Source organism: Chiloscyllium plagiosum, chromosome 4, assembly GCF_004010195.1.
Source record: "Chiloscyllium plagiosum isolate BGI_BamShark_2017 chromosome 4, ASM401019v2, whole genome shotgun sequence".
Classification (NCBI taxonomy): domain Eukaryota; kingdom Metazoa; phylum Chordata; class Chondrichthyes; order Orectolobiformes; family Hemiscylliidae; genus Chiloscyllium; species Chiloscyllium plagiosum.
The window spans coordinates 51,000,636-51,024,051 of NC_057713.1; the positions used below are offsets into that span (position 1 = coordinate 51,000,636).

The window sequence follows — 23,416 nt, forward strand, 5'->3', positions numbered from 1 at the left end:
ATGTCTGAAAACTGAAACCAAAGCTATGGATGACTCCCCAAAGCAAAAGAAAAAAAAACAATTCATGATCCTTCTAACTGAAATCAGGCTAATGCTCTTCAATGGTTACTGTGTCTGCTTGTAAAACTCTACAAATGCAAAATAGTTCTTATTACCACTCCATGAAACCTCTCTCTCACTCCGTTTAAAAAAAACTCTATTAATATTAACAAGTTAATCCCCTCATGCACACAGGTCGAAACCCATATGCCACTAATTTGAAATCTGAATGTTAAAATAAATGACATTAAAATATATATTAAATTAACCACACATCTTATATCACAGTGCATACAATTTGGAGTTGTAGTTATATGTAGGTGTATGTGCTTCAGTGGACAAGGTGAGTGCAGTGAGAGTGTTCAGCAATATTGAAATCAAAACCTGTAAAATGGAGTAGCCAGAGCAGAAATCTAGAAGATCAGAATTGAGGGAAAACAATGGATGAAGGTAAAGTCTATTAGCCTGGCCTATCGCACTTTTGTCTCACTGGAAAGACGAATCAGGCAAGGTGGCAAATGAATGGCTGACTCACCACTGTTGTGTTTGGCTAAAATAATTTATCTGAAGCATTAGATCATTTACATTAACATGATTAATTAACTACTTTAATCTGATAAATTATACACCTCTTTTTCAACAGCCTGTAAAATAGCAAATTAAAATAGAATATCCTGGAAATCTATTGTAGCTCAGGCAGCTTCAATGGTAAGAGAAACAGAATTAATGGGTCAATTTTAATTCACTCAATATTCACTCACTTTCATTTGCAAAGAGTTAAAACTTAGCGTAATATTCGAAGACTGGGGAGAGAAAACCAGAATTAATTGAAAGACCTTTCTGAGCTTTGTCTCTGCCAGACTATTAAATCTTGTTTTTGCCAGGAACCTTATTTACCTGTGTTCATACCTGGCTTGCTAACTCAGGCACAGTTAACATCTTATCCAATCAATCATGGAGGCTTCATCCATATTCTCAAAGGAAGGATTTGCAATTATAGGGATCGCAACTGGAATTAGAATACTCACCAACAATTTAATTGCCTTTCTCACTCTTACGTGGAGGTCCTGTTTTAGGACAGGATGAGTTGTAGTGAGGTGAGCTCTCCAAAGAATGAGAGGAAGATTACAACATTTTTAACCAATTGAATGTTCATGGCCAGTCCAAAATGGTTGGTAATGGGACAAGAAAAAGAAACAGGTGTGTTTAGAATAGGAATAGAGACTATTTGCATGAGTTTACCACTGAAAAGATGGAGCAAGTTTACTTAATCTCCTGTAATGTAGGAAACTGGGCATTCATATTGTGATATTGAAGAATCCAACAGACTTTGTTGTGACTATTATGTACATTCAGTATATTCCTCAGGCCACTGAGAGCATGGGATAAGATTAAGCTATTAAGTTTCATCAGAGGAATACGTTTCCGATAAGTCTTATGCTTCAAGTGATTTGAGGTTAGATGACATATGTGAACTTAATAAGATCAGGTCACATTGTAATGATACAGCAATGATGTCATGACCGTGTCTCCTAAAAGGATGGTGATATATGCAATATATTGAACTGTGAGACAAAGGACAGATAAAAACCTATTCCATACAGATGTACATGGTCATATGTTGTTAATTTAATTATTTTGTAAGCAGATATAATAAAGTTTATAAGACTTAACATTTTAAATTTTAATGCAATGCTTCCAAGGTTTGACAAAGCATCCTGATGTGGTAATTGTACATGTGTCTGGAGATATACCTTATTCTACATTGCATTTATTTAACAATTTGGTTATCTTGTTGTCACTCAACACCACCAGACAATCCTCTTTGCTGAAGTGTCCTTCTTCAGACTTTTCATGCACAATTGGTGTGTTGTACAGAGTCTGAGCTGGTTTCTCTTCCTTTGCTCTGTACTACCAAGATCAGTTATGACTTTGTATGAATCTGAGCTGTTAGCATGTTTTGGAGATCTTTGTTGTTATCCATGTTTTTGTATTTATATTTCTGACTCACATGCTCTGCATAGTTCTTTACATACTTGTTCATCTATATCTCTTTTTCTGGCTTGGAATTAGAATGCCCTGTATCTCAACAGGGGTTCAATAATTGGTTATTGGACAAGATTATTTGTCTTCTGAGCATAAGAAATGCTGGGAATGGTAAACCCTATTTGATTGTGCTGCACAGAAATACAGCAATGCAATGTGAAACACTTGCTTTGTTGCTCACCACTTAATGATCATTGCTTGATTATTAACTGTAGATAGTGAGGTGATGATGTGATACCAGTTACTGCCTGCAGAGTACACTGACTATTTCCAGTGTACCACAGCCCGTTGTCAGATACTATCTGATCCTGGACAACAAATAAATTGCAAATAACACTCATTGCATCAATGATGATCATGCTTGTATGTTGCTAAGTCATTGAACAACGAAAAATTTAAAGAAGTTATCTACCATCTTTGGTAGTTGCTCATTGAGGCTGTATGCTCTGGGTCTGATCAAAGTGTAACAGATCAAACTTGAGAACAACTTCAACTTTGTTGTCAAGAGCAACAAGAGGAATTCCTTTGTGTGGGCTGAGTAATCTATTCGGTGTGTCACATGTAATCATCCATGTACCTGGCTTATATCTTACTGTAAAAACATGTCCTTGCAACCTCAACAAGTAGGTATTGCAAATGTGGCAATGCAATTTTTAGGTTTGCAACATTTCATTACTAATGGCTTATAATCTGTTTTCATGGTCAATTTCTTGCTAAACAAGCCATTATGAACATCCTGGGTTTTGCCATTGACCAAAAACTGAAAATATATATAAATAAAAATATAATATTCACTGCTTGCCAAAGCCTATCCACCACCTCTAACCAGAAGTCAGGAGTGTGATGGAATACTCCCCATTTGCCTGAATTTACACTTCCAACAACACTCAAGAATCTTGACACCATCCGAGTCAAAGCAGCCTACTTAATTGGCACTACATCCACAAACATCCACTCCCTCCACCAGACTCCATATAGTCGCAGCAATGTGCATCATTTACAAGACACACTGCAGAAATCCTCCCAGATCTCTTAGACAACTCCTTCCATCTGTAGAAGGACATGGGCAGCACCACCTACAAATTCCCTTCCAAGTTTCACACCATCCTGACTAGGAAACATCACTATTTCTTCAGTTTCACTGGGTCAAGTCCTCTAACTCCATTCCTAACAAGATTGTGGTTATATTTACATTCAAGAAAGCATCTTACCACCTCGACCCTCAAGGATAAATAGGGTGAGCAATAAATGCTGGCCCAGTTAGTGAAGCCCATATCCCATGAATGAATAAAAAAATGTGAAACCACCTGATGCCAAATACCAAACATATGCTCTATGTTAGAATATTTGGTTGATAGCTCAAATTATAATCATCAGAAACGTTGGTGTCTTAACTGTTGTAAGCTCCTGAGATTCCTCCACTAACTGGACAAACCAATGTCACTTCACCTGCAGCATTTACTCGCTTTCTCTCCACAGATGCTGCCAGACCTGCTGTGTTTTCCCAGCAATTTCTGTTTTTTTGTTTCTGATTGTGAATGACAAGAATAGAGTGGAAGGTATGGGGCTTTCTCCCAGGGTGGATGGGTCAATTACTAGGAGACACAGGTTTAGTGTGCAAGTGTGGGGGGGGGGATAGTTTAAAAGCAATGTGTGAGGTAAGTTTTTTCTCACAGAGGGTGGATAGTGCCTAGAAGTTGCTGCCAGGGGAGTAGCTGGAAGTAGACACAATAGCAGCATTCAAGGAGCACCTGGACGAATACATGAATAGAAAGGGAATAGAGGGATGCTGATCCTGCGAGTAAAGACAGTTTTAGTGTGGAAGGGCAAAATGTGTCAGCGCGGCTTGGAGGGTTCAGGGACCTGTTCCTGTGTTGATTGTTATTTGTTTTCAGCATCTGTAGTTCATTTAAATCAAAAAAATGCTTCGATCCTAGAGTAGAGAATAATTTTACGTCAGAAAATTTAGAATTTAATTCTTCCAGCAACTTTATTTTATGTTGACACATTTGAAGTCAAAATTTGAGGACCCTTGAATGCAGACATACTTTTACGGTGCCATCTTAGTTTACACACGCATGTCATTGAGTGACCTCAATCTGTGTCATGGTTAACCTTCTGGATTATACCATTTTGCAGTAGCTTGTCCAGTAGTTTTTGAATATTTCCTGAATGTGGACATTAAAGTTTCTTGGAGGATCGTTTTAATGAGGTTGCATCACCAATAAGATGCAATTCAGCATTACCCTTAAAATTGCTGATTATATTAAATCTGTATGGGTACAGGTTTTGAAATCATTGAATAATTTGAATGCATTATGTGTAATCTATTAAGATCATAATGAGCACAGCTTGGATGTCATGAATTGTACCTATATTGTCCCACCACTTGTGGACAGCGATATCTACCAGGTAGAAGATTTCAGGAAGCCAAGATGAGTGTTGATATTGGCAGTACTATGCAGTTCTGACAAAACCTGGAAATACTATATGCTCTGAGACAGTCTCTCAAAGGCTGTTTAAGGAGTGCCCCTTGCTGATCTACATGTCTTTCAGAATGCCTTCATGTCAGTTTTTGATTTTAGATTGTGATGTCCTGACTTTTCAGGGTATGTGATATAACGGTTCTAAAAAATTCTGATCGCCGTATACTGTCAACGTGGTGTGAAAGGTTATTAATATGGAAAATTTGGTCATCTTTTAAAATTTGCCTTTCACTTAGTTGACCTTGAACCTCATTGATTTGCTTGGATTTATGTAAGTTCCTAACAATGCCTTTGCTGCCAGTTTTGTAGTGTCATACTGCTTCAATGTTCAGCTGTGTTTTCTTCAGGCTTGACCTTTGGATTTGAACTTCTTGCACTTGCATGGTTACACCTAAAACATCATTGTTGTTGGCTGGTACCATGGCTTTATACTTGCATCTATTCTCAAGTAATGCACTGATGGTAATTTTTCTTGCCAAAGATCTTTTCTAAAAGCTTTAATTTGTCGAGATAAGAGCAAACTCAATTAGCCTCACTGACAATTCTCTTGGGAAAAGTCAACTCAAGTCATTTGTTGTTGCATCCTCTGACAAACTGATCAACAGGCTTCTGCGGTTGTTGTCTGTATGATCTGATTTAGTACATATTAATCCTTAAGTTAGTTCTTAGTTTGAGCTAGTCTTCTCGAACCTTTCAGTCTTTTCTGGATCTTTTTTATTGTCTGTGGAAAGAATGCCAAAAAAGATGTTTACAGCTCTTTTCTCAGCATCACCTGAAACAGAGAACTGCATATATTATTTGAATAGCTCTAATTTAGTAAACTTGTCACAGGATTCCCGATTCTTTATGAGATCTTTGCTATCCATGATTTGTCTTAAGTATTTGCTTCAAATCACCTTAAGGCATGTTGGCCTGACTTTGTCAGTTGGCCTAACCTCATTTTCAGTCTGAAGTTGTTCTTGGATGGCAATTTTATTTTTACGTTGTCCTGGTTAGTTCTCTATTATGAACATTTAAGATATTCTGTTTACCTGGTTTGAAGTTTAAATGTGTTTTCAAATGCAAGTGAAATCCTAATTTATCATTCTGAGGCTAACACAAATTGTGGAGACTTAAATATTAAAGAGCAATTTAAAAAGGAGAGTCAGTAGACATAATGTATTTGGACTTCCAGAAGGTCTCTGACATGATGCCATGCAGGAAGCTGCTAAATAAGATGGGTCCATGGTGTTTTCAGGATGGCAGCCAGTGACTAATGGAGTTCTGCAGGTGTCCATGCTAGGACCACAAATATTCAGATTATACATTTATGATCTGGATAAAGGAACTGAGGGAATTTTTACTCTCCATGACTCCATGACTCTATGACAGAAAGACTGCAGAAGGACTTGGACAGAATAGGACAGTGGGCAAAGAAGTGGTTGATGGAACACAATATTTTCTAAACTGGGAAAGGCTTCAGAGACTGAAGCACAAAGGAACTTATGAGTCCAATTTCGGGATTTTCTTAATGTTAACATACATGTTTAGTTGGCAGTGAGAAAGACAAATACAATGTTGCATTCACTTCTAGAGGGCTAGAATACAACAGCAGAAATGTACTACTGGAAATCTTTAAGGCTCTGGTCAGACTGCATTTAGAACATTGTGAGCAGTTTTGTGCACATACCTAAGAAAGAACATGCTGACTTTGGCAGGGGTCCAGGGAAGGATTACAGGAATGATTCCAAGGATGAAGAGCTTGTCATATGTGGGTCTACTTGATGGAGTTTAGAAAGATGCAAGTTTTCATCTCATTAAAACTTACAGAATACTGAGTGTGAACAGTCTGGACAGAGAAAGATTTCTACTAATAGGAGAATAGAGTACACAACCATTAAGGACCCTGTAAATTATCTTAGTCCAGTCAGTTACTTCCAACATGGGATTTGAGATATGCGAATTTTCAACATTAGGAATCATATAGATGATAAATCTAGTTAAAGGACTGTGCTGCAGATTAATTAATCCTCTCCAATGTTCACAACCTTTAAAATAACATGTCAGTATTAATTCAATTTTTGTCTGCATATTGTATTATTTCAAAATAAAGTCTATGTTTAAAGAAAAAAAGGCTAGTTATTTGGGACTGAGATAGTTGGAAATTTCAGTGTCTGACCAAGGGAATGGTCCTGTAGAATTGCTAAATAATGCCAATATTCTGATTACATTCCACAGTTCTATTTGTTAGGATAACTGGTACACTGCATTGGAGTTCTTGGACATTTGTACTAAAGTCATATATCTTCTCTTTATAAATAGATTAATGATAATGTTACATGAATGTACTGAGTAAGACTTTCTTCCAAGTAAATTGTTGAAGAATATATCCAAAATGCACAAAAAATGATTGTGCATAGAAGGCAGCAACTCAGTGCATTGTGTCTGTACCTGCTCTGTGTCCAATTGTATAACAAAGTTTTATATGGAAAATAAACTTGCATTCCCTTAAAGGTCCATGGACATTTTACAGCAAGGGATTGGGGCTTGAGTAGTAAAAATATCAAGATTCCCTGTTTTAGAAGATGCACAACATCACTAAGTTAAAAGACAGGATTTACATATGTTTGGAAAGGCAAGGACTGATTAGGGATTGTCAACATGGCTTTGTGCATGGGAAATCATGTCTCTCAAACTTGATTGAGTTTTTGAAGAAGTAAAAAAGGGGGTTAATGAAGGCAGAGTGGTGAATGTGATCTATTTGGACTTCAGTAAGGCATTTGACAAGGTTCCCCAAGGGAGACTGGTTAGCAAGGTTAGATCCCATGGAATACAGGGAGTACTAATCATTTGGATACAGAACTGACTCAAAGATAGAAGACAGAGGGTTATGGTGGAGGGTTGTTTTTCAGACTGGAGGCCTGTGACCAGTGAAATGCAACAAGGATCCATGCTAGGTCCACTACTTTTTATCATTTATATAAATGATTTGGATGTGAGCATAAGAGGTATGGTTAGTAAGTTTGCAGATGACACCAAAATTGGAGGTTTAGTGGACAGTGAAGAGGGTTACCTCCAAGTACAATGGGATCTTGATCAGATGGGCCAGTGTGCTGAGAAGTGGCAGATGGAGTTTAATTCAGATAAATGTGAGGTGCTGCATTTTGGGAAAGCAAATCTTAGTAGGACTTATACACTTAATGGTAAGGTCCTAGGGAGTGTGGCTGAACAAAGAGACCTTGGAGTTCAGGTTCATAGTTCCTTGAAAATGGAGTCGCAGGTAGATAGGATAGTGAAGAAGGCTTTTGGTATGCTTTCCTTTATTGGTCAGAGTATTGAGTACAGGAGTTGGGATGTCATGTTGTGGCTGTACAGGATATTGGTTAGGCCAATGTTGGAATAGTGCGTGCAATTCTGGTCTCCTTCCTATCGGAAAGATGTTGTGAAACTTGAAAGGGTTCAGAAAAGATTTACAAGGATGTTTCCAGGATTGGAGGATTTGAGCTATAGGGAGAGGTTGATTAGGCTAGGGCGGTTTTCCCTGGAACGCGGAGGCTGAGGGGTGACATTATAAATGTTTATAAAAACATGAGTGGCATGGATATGATAAATAGACCAAGTCTTTTCCAGAACTAGAGGACATAGGTTTGGGGTGAGAGGGACCTAAGGGGCAACTGCTTCATGCAGGTGGTGGTACGTGTATGGAATGAGCTGCCAGAGGAAGTGGCGGAGGCTGGTACAATTGTAACATTTAAAAGACATCTGGATGGGTATATGAATAAGAAGGGTTTGGAGGGATATGGGCCAGGTGCTGGCAGGTGGGACTAGATTGGGTTGGGATATCTAGTCGGGATGGACAATTCAGACCGAAGGGTCTGTTTCCATGCTGTACACCTCTATGACTCTATAATTCTATGTTCACACTACTGGAATCAGCAGCCTTACCCCCAATGATAAACTTATAGATTGAAATAATGTTTTGTTGATACTCAACGCAATCAGCTCTCCAAACCTCAGCTTATTCATATATTCTGCTGAAATAAAGAAAACTGCAACTCTCTCTCTAACTGCAGGGTTAATACCTGAAAGAAAACTTAATCAGAAATGCAGATGCCTGCCATTGTAGGCAACAAATAATCACTTTCTGCTGAATTACCCTCTGATTACTTATTCTGTTTGAAGTTGGTGACTCATCAGATAGAAAAAGTTTCCAGGAGTAGAGTGGTGCTGGAAATGAAGGGCTTTTGCCCAAAACGTCGATTTTACTGCTCCTCGAATGCTGCCTGAACTGCTGTTCTTTTCCAGGGCCACTCTACTCCAGAATCTGGTTTCCAGCATCTGCAGTCATTGTTTTTACATAGAAAAAGTTTCCAGTCAATGAGAGAATTAAAGTAGGTATAATATTAAATGTATGAGATTTAAGACAGAAAGGTAGACAATTTACAGAAAGTTTCAGGAGACTGTGGAATGCACTATGGGAGTTGGTGCATTGTATAGGCAACAGCACAATTACTGTATTTTAGATATCTGGTCAAAGGAAAAGGGGAAAGGAAATGGGTTAATAGGATTAAGGCTGCTGCTGATAGAGGAGAAACTATAGCAAGGGTTTGTCAGACTGAAACCCCAAATTCTGCCTTGGAATTTCTCTATAAAGTATGTTGTTGCAATTCAACAACAAAAACAGCTTGTATTTTTACAGCACCTTTAATGTAGTAAACTGCCCAAGGTGCTTCACAACAGTTTAGCCAGACAAAAACGGGGGGGATCCAAGATGGCGGCATCCTGTTAAGATCACATGTGCTGGGCTCCGCGCTGCAACACTAGCCCGACAAAACCAGGACCTGTCCCAAACACTTTACTGTGAGTAAAAACACAGTAAAGGAGGTTACTACTTACCTTTGTCCCTGCAGCTGGAGAATGCTGAAAAAAGGAGGAAGCTTGCCCAGGGCCGGGGGCCACGGCCCAGCCCTGCCCTCTGAAGCAGCAGGCTTGCTTACTCACCAGACCCTGGTTGAGGAGCTGGCCAAACCTCACGAGGAGCTGGGCATGCAGATCCAGGGGAAAAAATCAAGGAGAAGTTGGCTCCTGTATCTGCTATGTTGCAAGACCTGGGAAAAAGGACTGATGAGCTCAAGCGCCAGGCTGCAGGGGTAGAGGCAGAGACTGACTCCTCCAAGAGTCAGAGTTGGAAAGTGTGGTGCTGGAAAAGCGCAGCAGGCTAGGCAGCATCTGAGGAGCAGGAGAATCGACGTTTCGGGCATAAGCCCTTCTTCTTATGCCCGAAACTTCGATTCTCCTGCTCCTCGGATGCTGCCTGGCCTGTTGCGCTTTCCCAGCATCACTCTTTTCAACTCTGGTCTCCAGCAACTGCAGTTCTCACTTTCTCATCCTCCAAGAGTCAGACTGAAGCTCTGGAAACACAGGTCTGTTGGATCTGGTAGACAATCTTGAAAGCGGGACAGAAGAACGAATCCGTGCATTGTTGGCATACCAGAGAGGACGGAAGGTGAGCGGCCGGTGCAGTTCTTAGACAAGTGGTTCTCAGAGGTCCTTGGTTTGGAGGTTGAAAAGGGAAGGCTAACAATTGAATGTGCCCACTGGATCGGAGCACAAAAGCCAGGTGTGGATCAGCACCCATGCCCTGCATTGGTGAGGTTTCATCATTATACAGACAAGCAGAGCATCATGGAAGCCTCTAGAGCCCAGCAGAGAGATTCAAGGGCGTTGGTATGTGGCAGGTCCAGGATCATGTTTTTTCAAGACTTCTCGGTGGCGGTGGTCCAGAAAAGGAAGTCCTACGATGGCGTCAAGAGGAGATTGAGAACACGTGAGATCCAAGTGCTTTAAGATACCCAACGGTGCTTCGGATCAATCACAATGGATCTATACATTTGTTCGACTTGCCAGAGAAAGCGAAGATCTATATGGACACATTGACTTATGTCGAACGGCTGAATAGGCGAAGAGGATAAAACTGTTCGGGTTTGCTCTTCTTTAGAAAGGACTTTGGTAGAGTCTCCTTTCTGGTAATAAGTCATGTGAAATGATGTCCGGGATGGATAGAGTATTTATTTTTAATCTCTAAGTTATGTTAAGGGATGGTTACATTTACTTTTAGTTTACTTGCTTATAGCACTAACCTTGCTTTTGAGTGTTTTTTTTCTTTATCGAGTGGTCGGTGTATGTGACGTGACCTGAGCTAGTAGGAATTGAGAGGGTGGTTGGGATGGTTAGTAGGGTTGTAGGATGGAAAAAGTGAGGTCTGCAGATGCTGGAGATCAGAGTCGAGTGTGTTGCTGGAAAAGCACAGCACGACAGGCAGCATCTGAGGAGCAGGACAATCAACGTTTCTGACCAGAGCCCTTCATCAGGTTTGTAGGATGTGCAGGTACCCACTTTGAATGTGGGGTAAATTCCTCCAATTGCCTTTGGCAATTTTTTGTTTTTCTGTTTTTGCTGTACACAGTTTTTGTAAGTTTTGCAGATTTGTTGGCTGTAGTTATTTTAGTCTGTGTAGTTTTTGGGTTTTGTGGATTCTTTTGCAATAAAGCTCAGTGATATGTTGTTTGGGTTCTTCCTCTATGGAGTCGAAATGGTTATGGTTCAGGATGTGTTTAAGTTGTGCACCTGAAATATTAAGGGGAGTCATTCATTTGTCAAGAAGGAGAAGGTACTTTCCAGCCTTAAAAAGGGAGAGGCTGGATCTTGCGTTTTTACAAGAAACACACTTGGATGATGCAGAGCATTTGGAGCTGCAACAGAATGGGTACGACTGGAGTTATTTTTCATCTTTCAATACGAGTAGAGGGGTTGCTATTTTTACTTAGAAAAAAATCTCCCATTTAAGTTATTAGAGTGCATTAAAGACACACGGGAGATTTGTAATCTTTCAAGCTTTGGTAGATGGGGAAGAATACGGGATCTTCAATGTTTACTGTCCCCCGGCTCACCCCCTTACATTCTTGTCAGACAGACTTTCTAGACTGGTTAACCTTGCATCTCAATATATCATTGTCGGAGGGGATTTCAATTGTCTCATAGACCCCACAGTTGACAGTTGCCCAAATGCCTGTCGATATCTTCTTTGCGATCTAAACAATTAAGGGATCTGAATGCTTAATTGGGGTTGGTAGATGTTTGGAGGCACCTTCACCCTACTGGCAGGGACTTCACGACAGGCAGCATCTGAGGAGCAGGACAATCAACGTAATGGCCATTACCTTGATCAGAGAGGACACTGGAAATTTGACCTATGATTCTAAAAGGATTAGTGCAGCATTCTGGAAATTTTACTCTAAATTATACCAATCTGAAAGCTGTGAGAGTGGGCGGGTTAGAATAGAGTCTTTTTTAAAATAATTTGGACCTTCTGATAGTGACCCCTGCACAAGAGTCTCTCCTCAATGCCCCATTGTCAGAGCAAGAGTTGCAGGAGGCTGTGAGGCAGCTCCAGACTAGAAAGGTGCATGGTCCTGACGGGCTCCCCAGTGAGTTCTATAAGGAATTTATAAGTTTATTGTCAGGGCCGATGCTTAGTATGTTAATGATTCACATAGTCATAGCCTCCTCTCACCATCTCAAAGAGAGGAGAATATCTCTCATTCTTTAAAAAAAAGGGTAGGCCCTGGAGGACTGTGCTTCCTATAGACCCATGTCACTACTAAATGTTGACTTCAAAATCAGACACTGGCATTAAGGTTAGAACTTGTACCACCCTCCATCATGAAGGAGGACCAGTCGGGGTTCATAAGAGGCCGCAGATTGACGGATAATATCAGGAGATTACTTAACATGATCCAACTATGTCAACAGCGATCGGTGATCTCCTTAGATGCAGAAAAGACAGGGTTGAGTGGGCATACCTTTTTCACACTCTGAAACAGTTTGACCTGGGAGAGACGTTCATCAAGTGGATGTAGGTTTTGTATAGTGATTCTCTTGCCGCGGTCCTCACCGATGGTGTACCATCAAGCAATTTTAATATTTGTAGTGGCGGTCGACAGGGCTGTCCCTTGTCACCATGGCTTTTCACATTGGTGACCAAAGCGCTGGCAGAGACAATATGCAGGGATACCATATAACTGCTCTAGAAGTGGGGTCGAAGTCATATAAGATTGCACTGTATGTGGATGACATTCTTGTCTTCTTAACAAACCCAACAGTCTCAGTGTCATACCTGATACATTTGGTGGCTACTCAGGTTATAAGATCAGCTTTACAAAATCAGAGGCCAAGCCCCTGGGTGGTCTCCCAGAGTGTCTAATCCTGAGGACGGATTTCAGTTCCCTTTTAGATGGTCACAGGAGGGCTTTCTCTACTTATTACTCCCATTTTTGATCAGCTATTTAAAGCCAATTTTGCCCATTTATTCGACAGAATCAAGCAGGACCTTCATAGAAAGGAGATGCTTCTGATCTCTTGGTTTGGTTAGATAGCCCTCATTAAAATGAACATTCTGCCCCGCCTGTTATATCCTATGCGAATGCTTCCTCTGCTTTTTACTAAGCAAATATTTAGAAGTCTGAACAGCTGGTTTGGTTCCTTTATCTGGTATCACAAGCAGCCCCCTAATTAAATTGACAAAATTGCAGTTACCTTACAGACTGGGAGGAGTGGGCCTCCCAGATAACAAAAACTAACAATTAAGCTCGTTGCTATCTTACACAAATGATTGGGCCCAGGGGGACCCTCACTCACTTTGGTTGGACATCAAAGCATCTCAGGCGAGATGTCCCCTTATTAGTCCGCTGTTCTTAGACAAAATGAGAACAGTTAAGGAATATTGCCATAATCCCATAGTCATAAATACTATAAGTTGAGGGAAATTTTGCCAAAACATCATTTTTGACACCCTTATGCCAGGCTTTCAGCCAGGGATGATGGACTTTGGGTTTAAGATATGGGCAGCTAGGGGCGTGTCTTCTCTGGGTGATTTATTTGAAGAGGATATGTCCTTTGACCAGCTGACTCGGAAATATGAATTGCCCAGTAGGGACCTCTTATTTCTTTCAAATTAGAAACTTCATACAAAAAGAGATCACACTTTTAACTGATCCTTATAAGTCCAAAATGGAGAAGAGGGTGTTGAGTGCTCAGGATACATTATCTGTTGGCAATGCTTATCACCTATTGGGAGAGGGTTCGTCAGACGAGACTGAATGGCTCTGTGAGGTATGGGAGAGGAAGTTGGATGTTAAGATCTCTTCTGAAATAGGAGAGGATATCTAGGAAAATGCAAGAAGAATCTTGATTTGCAATAGAATCCACGCCTTGCAATTGAAGATTCTCCACAGGGTCCATCTGGTCCCAGACAGCCTTGTTAAATTTAAAACAGGAGCATCTCCAATGTGTCCTCAATGTAAAGGAAGCACGGGCCCACTTACTCATTGGCAGGACCAAAGACACAGACTGCAGGCATACTGGAGCACCTTGGTCAGTGAAATAGAGAAGGCCCTGGGGAAGGAGATGGCGATAGACCTGGTATCTCTTCTTCTTGGCTTTGGTAATTCACCTTCATTAGATGCACACACAAAAAAAGGCATTTTTAGTATCCCCACTTTTTGTGCCAGAAAAAACATTCTGTTAGGGTGGCTGGCAGAAAATCCCCCAGGGCTGGTGTAAGCTTGTAATGGAGCACATCCCCATGGACTTTAAGTGTATGGTCAAAAGTCCTCAGAAAAAATAAAAGACTTTTGATAGTTCTGATGAAATGAAATTAACCTTTTCTGAGTAACAATTTTAACTATTAAATACATAGCCTGAGTAATTATTAAACTGATTACATACTTACCTGACACATCCATAGCACCTGGCCTGATTTGCTCATAACTTGACACCCCTGCCCTGGGACCTGACCCCCAACATCCCCACCACAGGACTCAACATCCTTGTAGGACCTGACACCTCCTGCTGCCAGGGGTGATGCCAATGTGCAAGAGATTACAACTCCCATAAATGCTAGTATTGACAAATTTTACACACTTCTCCAAACATTGGATTAGACCCCAGGACTGGTGGATTGCCAACGTAAAAGGGCAAAGAATAACCCAGGAAACTACAGATCTATCAGCTTGACGCCAGTGGAAAAAATTAATGGAGGCCATAGTACAGGATGAAGTAAATACACACAAGAACAATAATTAATACTAGACAGTCAACATAGTTCTGTCAAGGCAGTCCGCCAGCTGTCTCTTGTTAATGGGAGAGCAATCCTATGGTTTGGTTTAACTATGGCGACTTGACCTTTTGGGCTCCCTTATGTGGGGCAATATTCCTACCCCTGGACCAGGAGGCTTGCATTCAAGTCCTTCCCTCATGTGTAATAACACTTCTAAACAGATTGATTAGAAAGATAGGTTAATAAAAATAGAATGCTAGGATCTTGAGTTTATAAAAGAAGCAGAGTGTACAAAAAGGAAGCAATGCTTACTAACTCTGCAAATAATTGGTCAGGTGATGCTTGGGAGTAATGTGTTCATTTCAGATCCCTTATTTATGGAAGGATGTAAAAACCTTGGAGTGTGAGAAAAAGAGATTTACTAGAATGATACCAGGAATAAAGGCATTTTAGAAACAAGGAAAAGGTTTAAAGAAATTGGGCTTATGCTCCTGGAGCAGAGAAGATTAAAGAGGTGACCTCATTGAGGTGTATAAAATCTTGAACATTTGACAGGAGATGAGGATATTCTGATTCCACGAGAGCGAGAGCGATCTTTATGCCGTTGTTAGGATTTGGAATGCACTGCCTTGGAGTGCAGATTCCATAAGAGGTTTCAAAGAGAGAACTGGACATATATTTGAAGATAAATTAATCTAGAGGGCTAGAGTTAGGGACTAGCTGGGTAGCTCTTTCAAGACTGGTACAGACAATAAGTGGAATGGCTTCCTTCTGTCCTGTAAAAGTCTATGATTCTATTCTATTGTTTCAACAGTAAGTAGAATCTAAATGGTGTGGGCTACGGTAAAGATGGCAGAATTACACAAGTTTGTCAAGGCCTCTCTCAACATCAGGAGCAAGGTTTTAAATAACATCCAGGCATGAAGGTGAGATTAACACTCGGTCATTACAAGTCACCTATTCAAAGGGATTATTTCTTTTCCATGATCTTATTAACTGCACATCCCACCTCATTAATGTGCAGCTTCCTATCCACCCACTACAAGCAAACAAGATGCAGAGAATTCAGCTCACTGTTTACTCCAAAGGTACTGGCCAGATGCACTCCAAGTCTAGAGCCATTAGCACCTGACGTGCCAGCCTCTAAGAACCACCTGAGACATCTCCAATCCACCTACAGAATACTTTGGTAATCGCCATTGTGCTCTACGTGCAATCATTATTAAGTTGCAGCAAGGAAACTGCAATCAGGGACACAACTTGGTCCCATCAGCAGGTTGCATCTCCAGCTTGTTCACTTATGTCAGCTTACCTGGATTCTCTCACCACCCTGCCTTTCAGCTAGAGATACTAGACTTACAGTACAGCTGCACTGCCCGTCAGCACAGACAAAGGCAGGAAGTCTCATGGTTGCCAGCAGACCACAGACAAGTCAACAGGGATAGCCTCCATTCTAGAAATTTCTAGAAAACTCGAGTGAAATCAGTATGGTTGCAGTAAAGAAGTCACAGATTAAGTTACTTAAAAGATAGTCCTAATTTGGTAGGTTGTAACATCATACTACTCGTAGGCAGGAACTTAAATCAGCCACAATAGGGTACATAAAAATGAAACATTTCAATTTAAAATACGAGTTTTGCAATTGGTCTCAAAATAGTAAGACAAGTCGAAGTTGCATCAGCTAGTAAAACATCCATATAAAAGGAGACCAATGAGTGAAGCTCTATCTGCATGTGCAAAACACTTGTATTAATACATAGAAACTAGCAACCTAAACAGATAATGGCTTAGACTATCCGTACAAACTGTTAAGGTGATCAAGGCTGGAAAATAAATAGTTCCAGGCAAAATAGTAGTTCTGATAAAGGAAGGACAGTGAAACATTATTCTGGCTCAGAATATCAGGAAGTAGAAGCATATGGTTGGAGATTCAGAAGACCAAGTGTCAGGAAAACTTCACAATTGAAACAACATGAGAAAGTGTGAAAATATGCACTTGTCAAGAATAAAGGAGTGGAATGTTATCTAAATAGAGAATGACTGCAGAAAGCTATGTCGAGGGATTTGGGAGTCCTCATCCACAAATAACCGAGTGAGGAATGAGAAAGGCAAATGGAATATTAGCCTTTACTTCAACAAGTTGGAGACTTTGCCAAATCTATAAAAGGCCCCAACTGGAATACTGTCAACAATTTCAGGCCCCTCATCTTAGGAAAGATGACTGGCATTAGAGAGAGTCCAGAGAAAATACACTAATACAAGTACTGTTTTTTGTTAAGTAGATTAAGACTGTACTTGTTGCAATATAGAGGAATGAGAGGCAACTTTATAGAAACAATACACCGTTCTGACAGGGAAGGTGCAGATTTGTCTTCACTTGTAGGAGTCTAAAATCTGGAAGGCATAATCTCAGAATTAAGGTTTACACATTTAAGATAATGAAGGAATTTCTTCAGTAGTAAGTCTGTGGAACTCTTTACCACAGAGGGGTTGAGGTTAGTTCATTAAGTACATTCAAGGCCAAGATAGACAGATTTAGTTAGTAAGGGAATCAGAAGTTTATGGGGAAAAGTAGGACACTGGAATTAAGATCTGGATCAGCCATGATCTCATTGAATGGCTTCAGCTTCTATGTCTTATTGTCTTTATAAACAAAGCATTTCCTTAAGTCACTCTGTCCTATGTTATAGCATTGGACAGAGTACAGAATAAGGAATAATTGGAACTTGTAACAGAGGCAATACAATAATTGGGGGGACTTCAATCTTCATCTAGATGAATTTGACAAAAGGTCGACGAGAAAGAGCCTGTAAAAATAAAAGTGTTTCTTTAAACTAAAGAACCAAAATACAGAACCAAAGAGGGAAGCACTTAGATCTAGTTTCATGCAATAAGTCAGTAACATAGAAACCCTCAAAACTGCACTGCCATTCTCAAACTTAAAGTTGGAATTTGTTCGCCAATCCCAAACAGGGATCCCAATTTCAAAATGCTAGCTAAATGGAGGAAAAAGCAGCTTGAATTATTTGGTAATTTAGATTAAAAAGGGACAACACTAAGTAAAAGGAAACACAAAGAAACAAAAATCAAAAATTTGGCCAAAAAAGTGTTACATTAAACAAATGGTTTACCATTAAAGATGTATATAGCATTCAGCAATTAAGGTTACATTATTGAAGAATATTCACAACTCCAAAGACTTGTAGAGTTTGAGAATTAATGGGGGGGAAATTGATAAAAATAAAAGTGTCAGGGATATAAAATTTCTTAGAAAGTGAGGACTGCAGATGCTGGAGATCAGAGCTGAAAAATATGTTGCTGGAAAAGCGCAGTAGATCAGGCAGCATCCAAGCAGCAGGAGAATCGACGTTTCGGGCATAAGCCCTTCTTCATTCCTGAAGAAGGGCTTATGCCCGAAATATAAAATTTCTTATGTATAAAGAACTAAAGTGAACATCAATCCCTTGGAATTAGAAAAGAGGGGTTCTTATGTAAAGTGAGAAACCAGCAGAGACAGAATCAGATGCAAGAGGTTTTAGGGGCTTGCACTGAGAAACCCAAAAACAAAATCAATACCAAAGTAAAACTGAGACAAACACAAGGACCAAAAGTCAAATATCTCAGATTTCAGGGCATAACAATATGGTTAACTGCTAACTGTCCTCTGAAAAATTGGGGATGGGCATGAACAATTTTTTTTGACCAGATGGCCTACATCTTAAGGATCAGATTAGACTGTTTTGGGGATAAGCTCATCAGGAATATGGTGGATGGCAGGGAGTTGAGAGATAAATAGGTTGGGGGTGGGGGGGGACGAGGAGAAGAAAAACAGGTGGGACGGGGAGGGGGGAGAAGGTGGTGGTATCTGGGAACGCAATTGGTTGGTGCAGGTGGGGGTTGGTGGTGATAGAGTTGCAGAGGGAATGGTCTCTGCAGAATGCAGATACAAGTGGAGAGAAAAATAGATCGGATGGTGGGGTCTGAATGTAGGTCGCAGAAGACGATGCGCTATATCTGGAGATTGGTGGAGTGGAAGATGAGGACCAGGGGTGTGGTCCTTGTTGCAGTTGGAGGGGTGGGGTTCAAGGGCAGAGGTGCAGGAAGTGAAAGATGTATTGGAGAGCATTGTTGACCACATGGGAGGGAAAATTGCAGTCCTTGAAGTAGCTGGCCATCTGGGACGTTCTAGAGTTGAATTGATCCTCCTAAGAGGAGACAGAGGCAGAGGTATTGGGAGTGATAGCTTTTTTCCTAAAAGTGAGGTGGGGGGTGGGAGGAGTCATAGGCCAGGTAGGTGTGAGAGCCAGTTGGATTTGAAGTAGGTGTTCGTTTGGAGTCATTGCCAGAAATGGAACTAGAGGGGTCCAGGAAGGAAAGGGTGGTGTCTAAGATGTTTCAGGTGAACTTGTAGTCCAGGTGGAAGGTGATCGCGAAGTTGAAGAACTGTTAACCTCCTCATGGAAGCATGAGGTGGCACCCATGCAGTCAATGTAGTGAAGGAAAAAGTGGGGAATGGTGCCAGTGTAACTACAAAAGATGCATTGTTCCACGTATCTGAAGAGACAGGCACAGCTGGGGCCAACTGCTACTCATTTGGTCTGAAGGAAGTAGGAAAATGCCAAGTTGTTGTTGAGGGATGAGGACCAGTTCTGCCAAGTGAGTATTGGAGGAGGGATATGGTTAGGTCAGGAGGGGAAGAAATGGAGGGCTTGGAGGCCTTCATGGCAGATAAATGTATATAGGGACTGAATGTCCAGTGAAGAGAAATTGGGGGCCAGGGAACCAAAGGTCATGGAGGTGATGATAGGTGTGGGTGGTGGCTTGAATGTATGTGAAGTTCCTGGACCAAGGGGGACAGGACAACAGCAAGATACGACGAGATAAGTTTGGTGAGGCAGGAGTAGGCAGAAACTGAGTCAACCATGGCATTCAGGTTTGTGAATTTTGGGTAAGAGATAGAACTGGGTGGTGCAGGACTCTGAGACGGAGGTTGGAGGCTGTGAATGGGAGATCCCCTGAGGTGATGAGGTTGTGGATGGTCTGGGAGATGATTTGATGATGTAATGGGAGGTTGTGGTCAAGGGGGCAGTAGGTGGTGACATCCATCAGTTGGCACCTGGTTTCAGCAGTGTAGAGGTTAGTGTGCCAAACTACCACTGCATACCCCTTGTCTGCTAGTTTGATGGCAAGATTGGTGTTGGAGTGGAGGGCTACGTGTTGCAAGGGTGAGAGGTTGGAGTGGATTAAAGGGTGGACAGGTTAAGGCAGTCAGTCAATGTCATGGCAGCAGTTAGAGTCCGCACCTCCAATCACCACCAGGACAGAACCCCACTGGCGCTCACCTTCCACCCCACCAACCTCCAATACATCATATCATCCTCCATCATTTCCACCACCTCCAAACAGACCCCACCACCAGGGATATATTTCCCTCCCCACCCCTATCAGCATTCCGGAGAGACCACTCCCTCATCAGGTCCACAGCCCCCACCAACCCAACCTCCACTCCCAGCATCTTCCACTGCAACTGCATGTAGTGCAAAACTTGCGGCCACACCTCCCCCCTCACCTCCCTCCAAGGCCCCAATGGATCCTTCCATATCCATCGCAAATTCACCTGCACCTCCACACACATCATTTACTGTATCCGCTGCACCCGATGTGGTCTCCTCTACACTGGGGAGACAGGCCGCCTACTTGCGGAACGTTTCAAGGAACCCCTCTGGGACACCCGCACCAACCAACCCAATTGCCCCGTGGCCGAACACTAACTCCCCCTCCCACTCCGCCAAGGACATGCAGGTCCTTGGCCTCCATCGCCAGACCCTGACCACATGACATCTGGAGGAAGAGCGCCTCATCTTCTGCCTAGGAACCCTCCGACTACACGGGATAATGTAGATTTCTCCAGCTTCCTCATTTCCCCTCCCCCCTACCTTATCTCAGTCCCAACCCCCGGATTCAGCACCGCCCTCTTGACCTGCAATCTTCTTCCTGACCTCTCCGCCCCCACCCTCTCTCTAGCCTATCACCCTCCCCCCCCTTCCACCTATAGTATTCTCAGCACCCCTTCCCCCTACCCTTTATCTCAGCCCGCTTGGTGCACAGCCTCATTCCTGAAGGGCTTATGCACAAAATGTCGATTCGCCTGCTCCTCAGATGCTGCCTGGCCTGCTGTGTTTTTCCAGCACCACACTTTTCAACTCTGGTCTCCAGCATCTGCAATCCTCACTTTCTCCCAGGTAACAGACCAGCATGGGCTGTACAAATGGATGGAGTATGTTGGAGGCGGGGGGGGTATTTGGAGTGTGGATGGGGGTTCTGAAGGAAAAGGAATGGAGGCTGAGAAAGAAAACTTTGATGTCACAGTGTGTGCAGAATTCATTGACCCAGGAGCACAGTGCGATGAAGGTGAGACCTTTCAGGACTGATCATTTATCAGCAGACATGGAGGAAAATGGTAAAAAACTGAGCAAGGCTGGAGCTAGCACTTAGTGTAGAGTGGAGATTGGGAGTGGGTGTGGAAACCGTCTCTGGACAGTCACTCCCCCACCTGCACCAACCTATCACCTTCCCAGCTACCTTCCCCCACATACCCCACTCCTATTTATCTCACAGCCCACTTCTGAGCCAAGCTCAGGCCTGCCTCACTAGACAGCTTCCAGCAAAGGACTTTGGACAGCAAAATCAACAGCAGGAACCTTAATGGCCTTCATTAAAGCATTAAAACCAATTGTATGTTTCACCACTTCCTGGCTGAAAACAAGCTAACTCCAAGCAATCACAAGTTTGCACTGATCTGGCCTATTTTAATAGTACCAAAACACAGTAACAAACAGCAGTTTAAAAAAGCGATTTTGGGGTGGGGGGCAGCATTGACATTTGTATTGATCACATCAAACATTGGGTATGTTTTCAGTTCATTGCATTGGACTTTAAAGTAGCTACTACCAAATGAAACCATTTAAAACAAATGCAAATTTAGAACTTTTATTTAAGTCAATTTTGATAACAAAGGACACTGAAATCTGAACAGGGTGTGAAGTATGATCAAGAATAAGGCAAAACATATCTACACCAATCTGCATAGTCACTTGGGACACTTTGGTCTTACCTTGGACAAAATCGGGAAGACTCTGGATAAAACTCTGCACCTTAAACTGAAATCTTGTCTTTTGGATCATCTTCCACTATCCCTCAATATACAGCTTAGAACTCACTTCATACCATTTACTCTTATTACCAAATATCACTGATTAAAATCATATTTAAATATAGCTCCATAAGTTGAAAATCAAAATTGGACAAATGGATGACAGCTCAAACTTGCATATCAAGACTGCCACCACAACTATATCATGACATTCAATGTAAAATTAACAGCTTACAGGTCATACCCTTTCAACTAAACTAGGACAACTGTCTTTAGACAAACCAAGTATACTGATCAGAAGAGTCAGATGGATAGTGGTTTATTTTCTTTACCATCCCATAAATCACAAATTAAATGGCAAGTAAAAAAAACTCTGAAAAGTGAAAAAAGAGGGATCCTGAAAAGCCAAATCACATCAAAACACTTTAAACGAGTATCACCACTCTGGCAGTCAAAACACAGACTAGTGACCTCTAACAAGTGGCTGAAATTTTGTGGTTTCCAAGAAATATTCAATCAAGTGATCTGCTTCTAGAGATTCTTGCTCCCTGCCACTAACCTTCCACTTCAAGTGTGCGCAAAGTGTGCCAACATGACCGAAAAATATAAATAACGGAAAAAAAGCAACGTTTATTAGAGCCAAGGCATGCAGTATGTTCCAATAGGTATAAATTCTGTAAAGTAAAACAGGAGCTTTCCCCCAACCCTTGAATTTACAGTCCATTAGTCATCTTTGTCCTTAGCACCATGTTTCAGAATGCGAGTAAATTCAATGTAGTTGAAATTGCCCTTGGTATCAATTGGTGCTTCACGGAAAAGTTCATCCACCTCCTCGTCAGTAAACCGATCACCCATTGTCGTCAACAGATCTCTCAAGTAGTCTTCCTGGATATAACCTGAAAAAAGGAGAACATAGATCAAATGTTTTGATGAAACAAAAGCAAAATAAGTTTATTAAAAATCACAAATCAACATGAAAAACTAGGAAACTTCACTGTAAAAAGACCACAAGTAAAATCAAATTCAGCACAAGGTGCACAAAGAACTAAATAGTTAGCCCAAAATAAAGAGAGACAAAAGAGTCAGCTTGGCCTAACAATAACTCCAAGTTGCATTGCCATTGCACTACAGCTGAATGTTTTGCATTCAATGGGTTAACAAATACAAAAGCAAAGATGCCCATTCAATAGCAGGCTTTTAAGCTGAAATGTTGAGTATAGGAAGTTATAACTCATGAAAGTAGAAATAAGGCCACTCAAATTCAGCATTCTCTTACAAAATTTCTATTCCCATCCAATTGCAGATAGTCATGGCATCATAGAGAAGTACAGCATGGAAACAGATCCTTTGGTCCAACCCGTCCAGATATCCCAACCCAATCTAGTCCCACCAGCCAGCACCCGGCCCATATCCCTCCAAACCGTTCCTATTCATATACCCATCCAAATGCCTCTTAAATGTTGCAATTGGACCAGCCTCCACCACATCCTCTGGCAGTTCGTTCCATACATGTACCACCCTCTGCGTGAAAAAGTTGCTCCTTAGGTCTCTTTTATATCTTTCCCCTCTCACCTTAAACCTACGCCCTCTAGTTCT

At 41.4% G+C, this 23,416-nt stretch overlaps 1 protein-coding gene across 1 annotated transcript in view; it reads right to left on the reverse strand.

Moving 5' to 3' along the window:
• Positions 1-21,643: 21,643 nt before the first annotated feature.
• LOC122549039 (myosin regulatory light chain 2, smooth muscle minor isoform-like) overlaps positions 21,644-23,416 on the reverse strand; it is a 26,871-nt gene continuing 25,098 nt past the window's right edge. Inside the window, exon 5 of the mRNA XM_043688204.1 lies at positions 21,644-22,716. Coding sequence (XP_043544139.1) covers positions 22,544-22,716 — 173 coding nt within the window. The 3' untranslated portion in view covers positions 21,644-22,543. The remainder of the gene's footprint in view (positions 22,717-23,416) is intronic.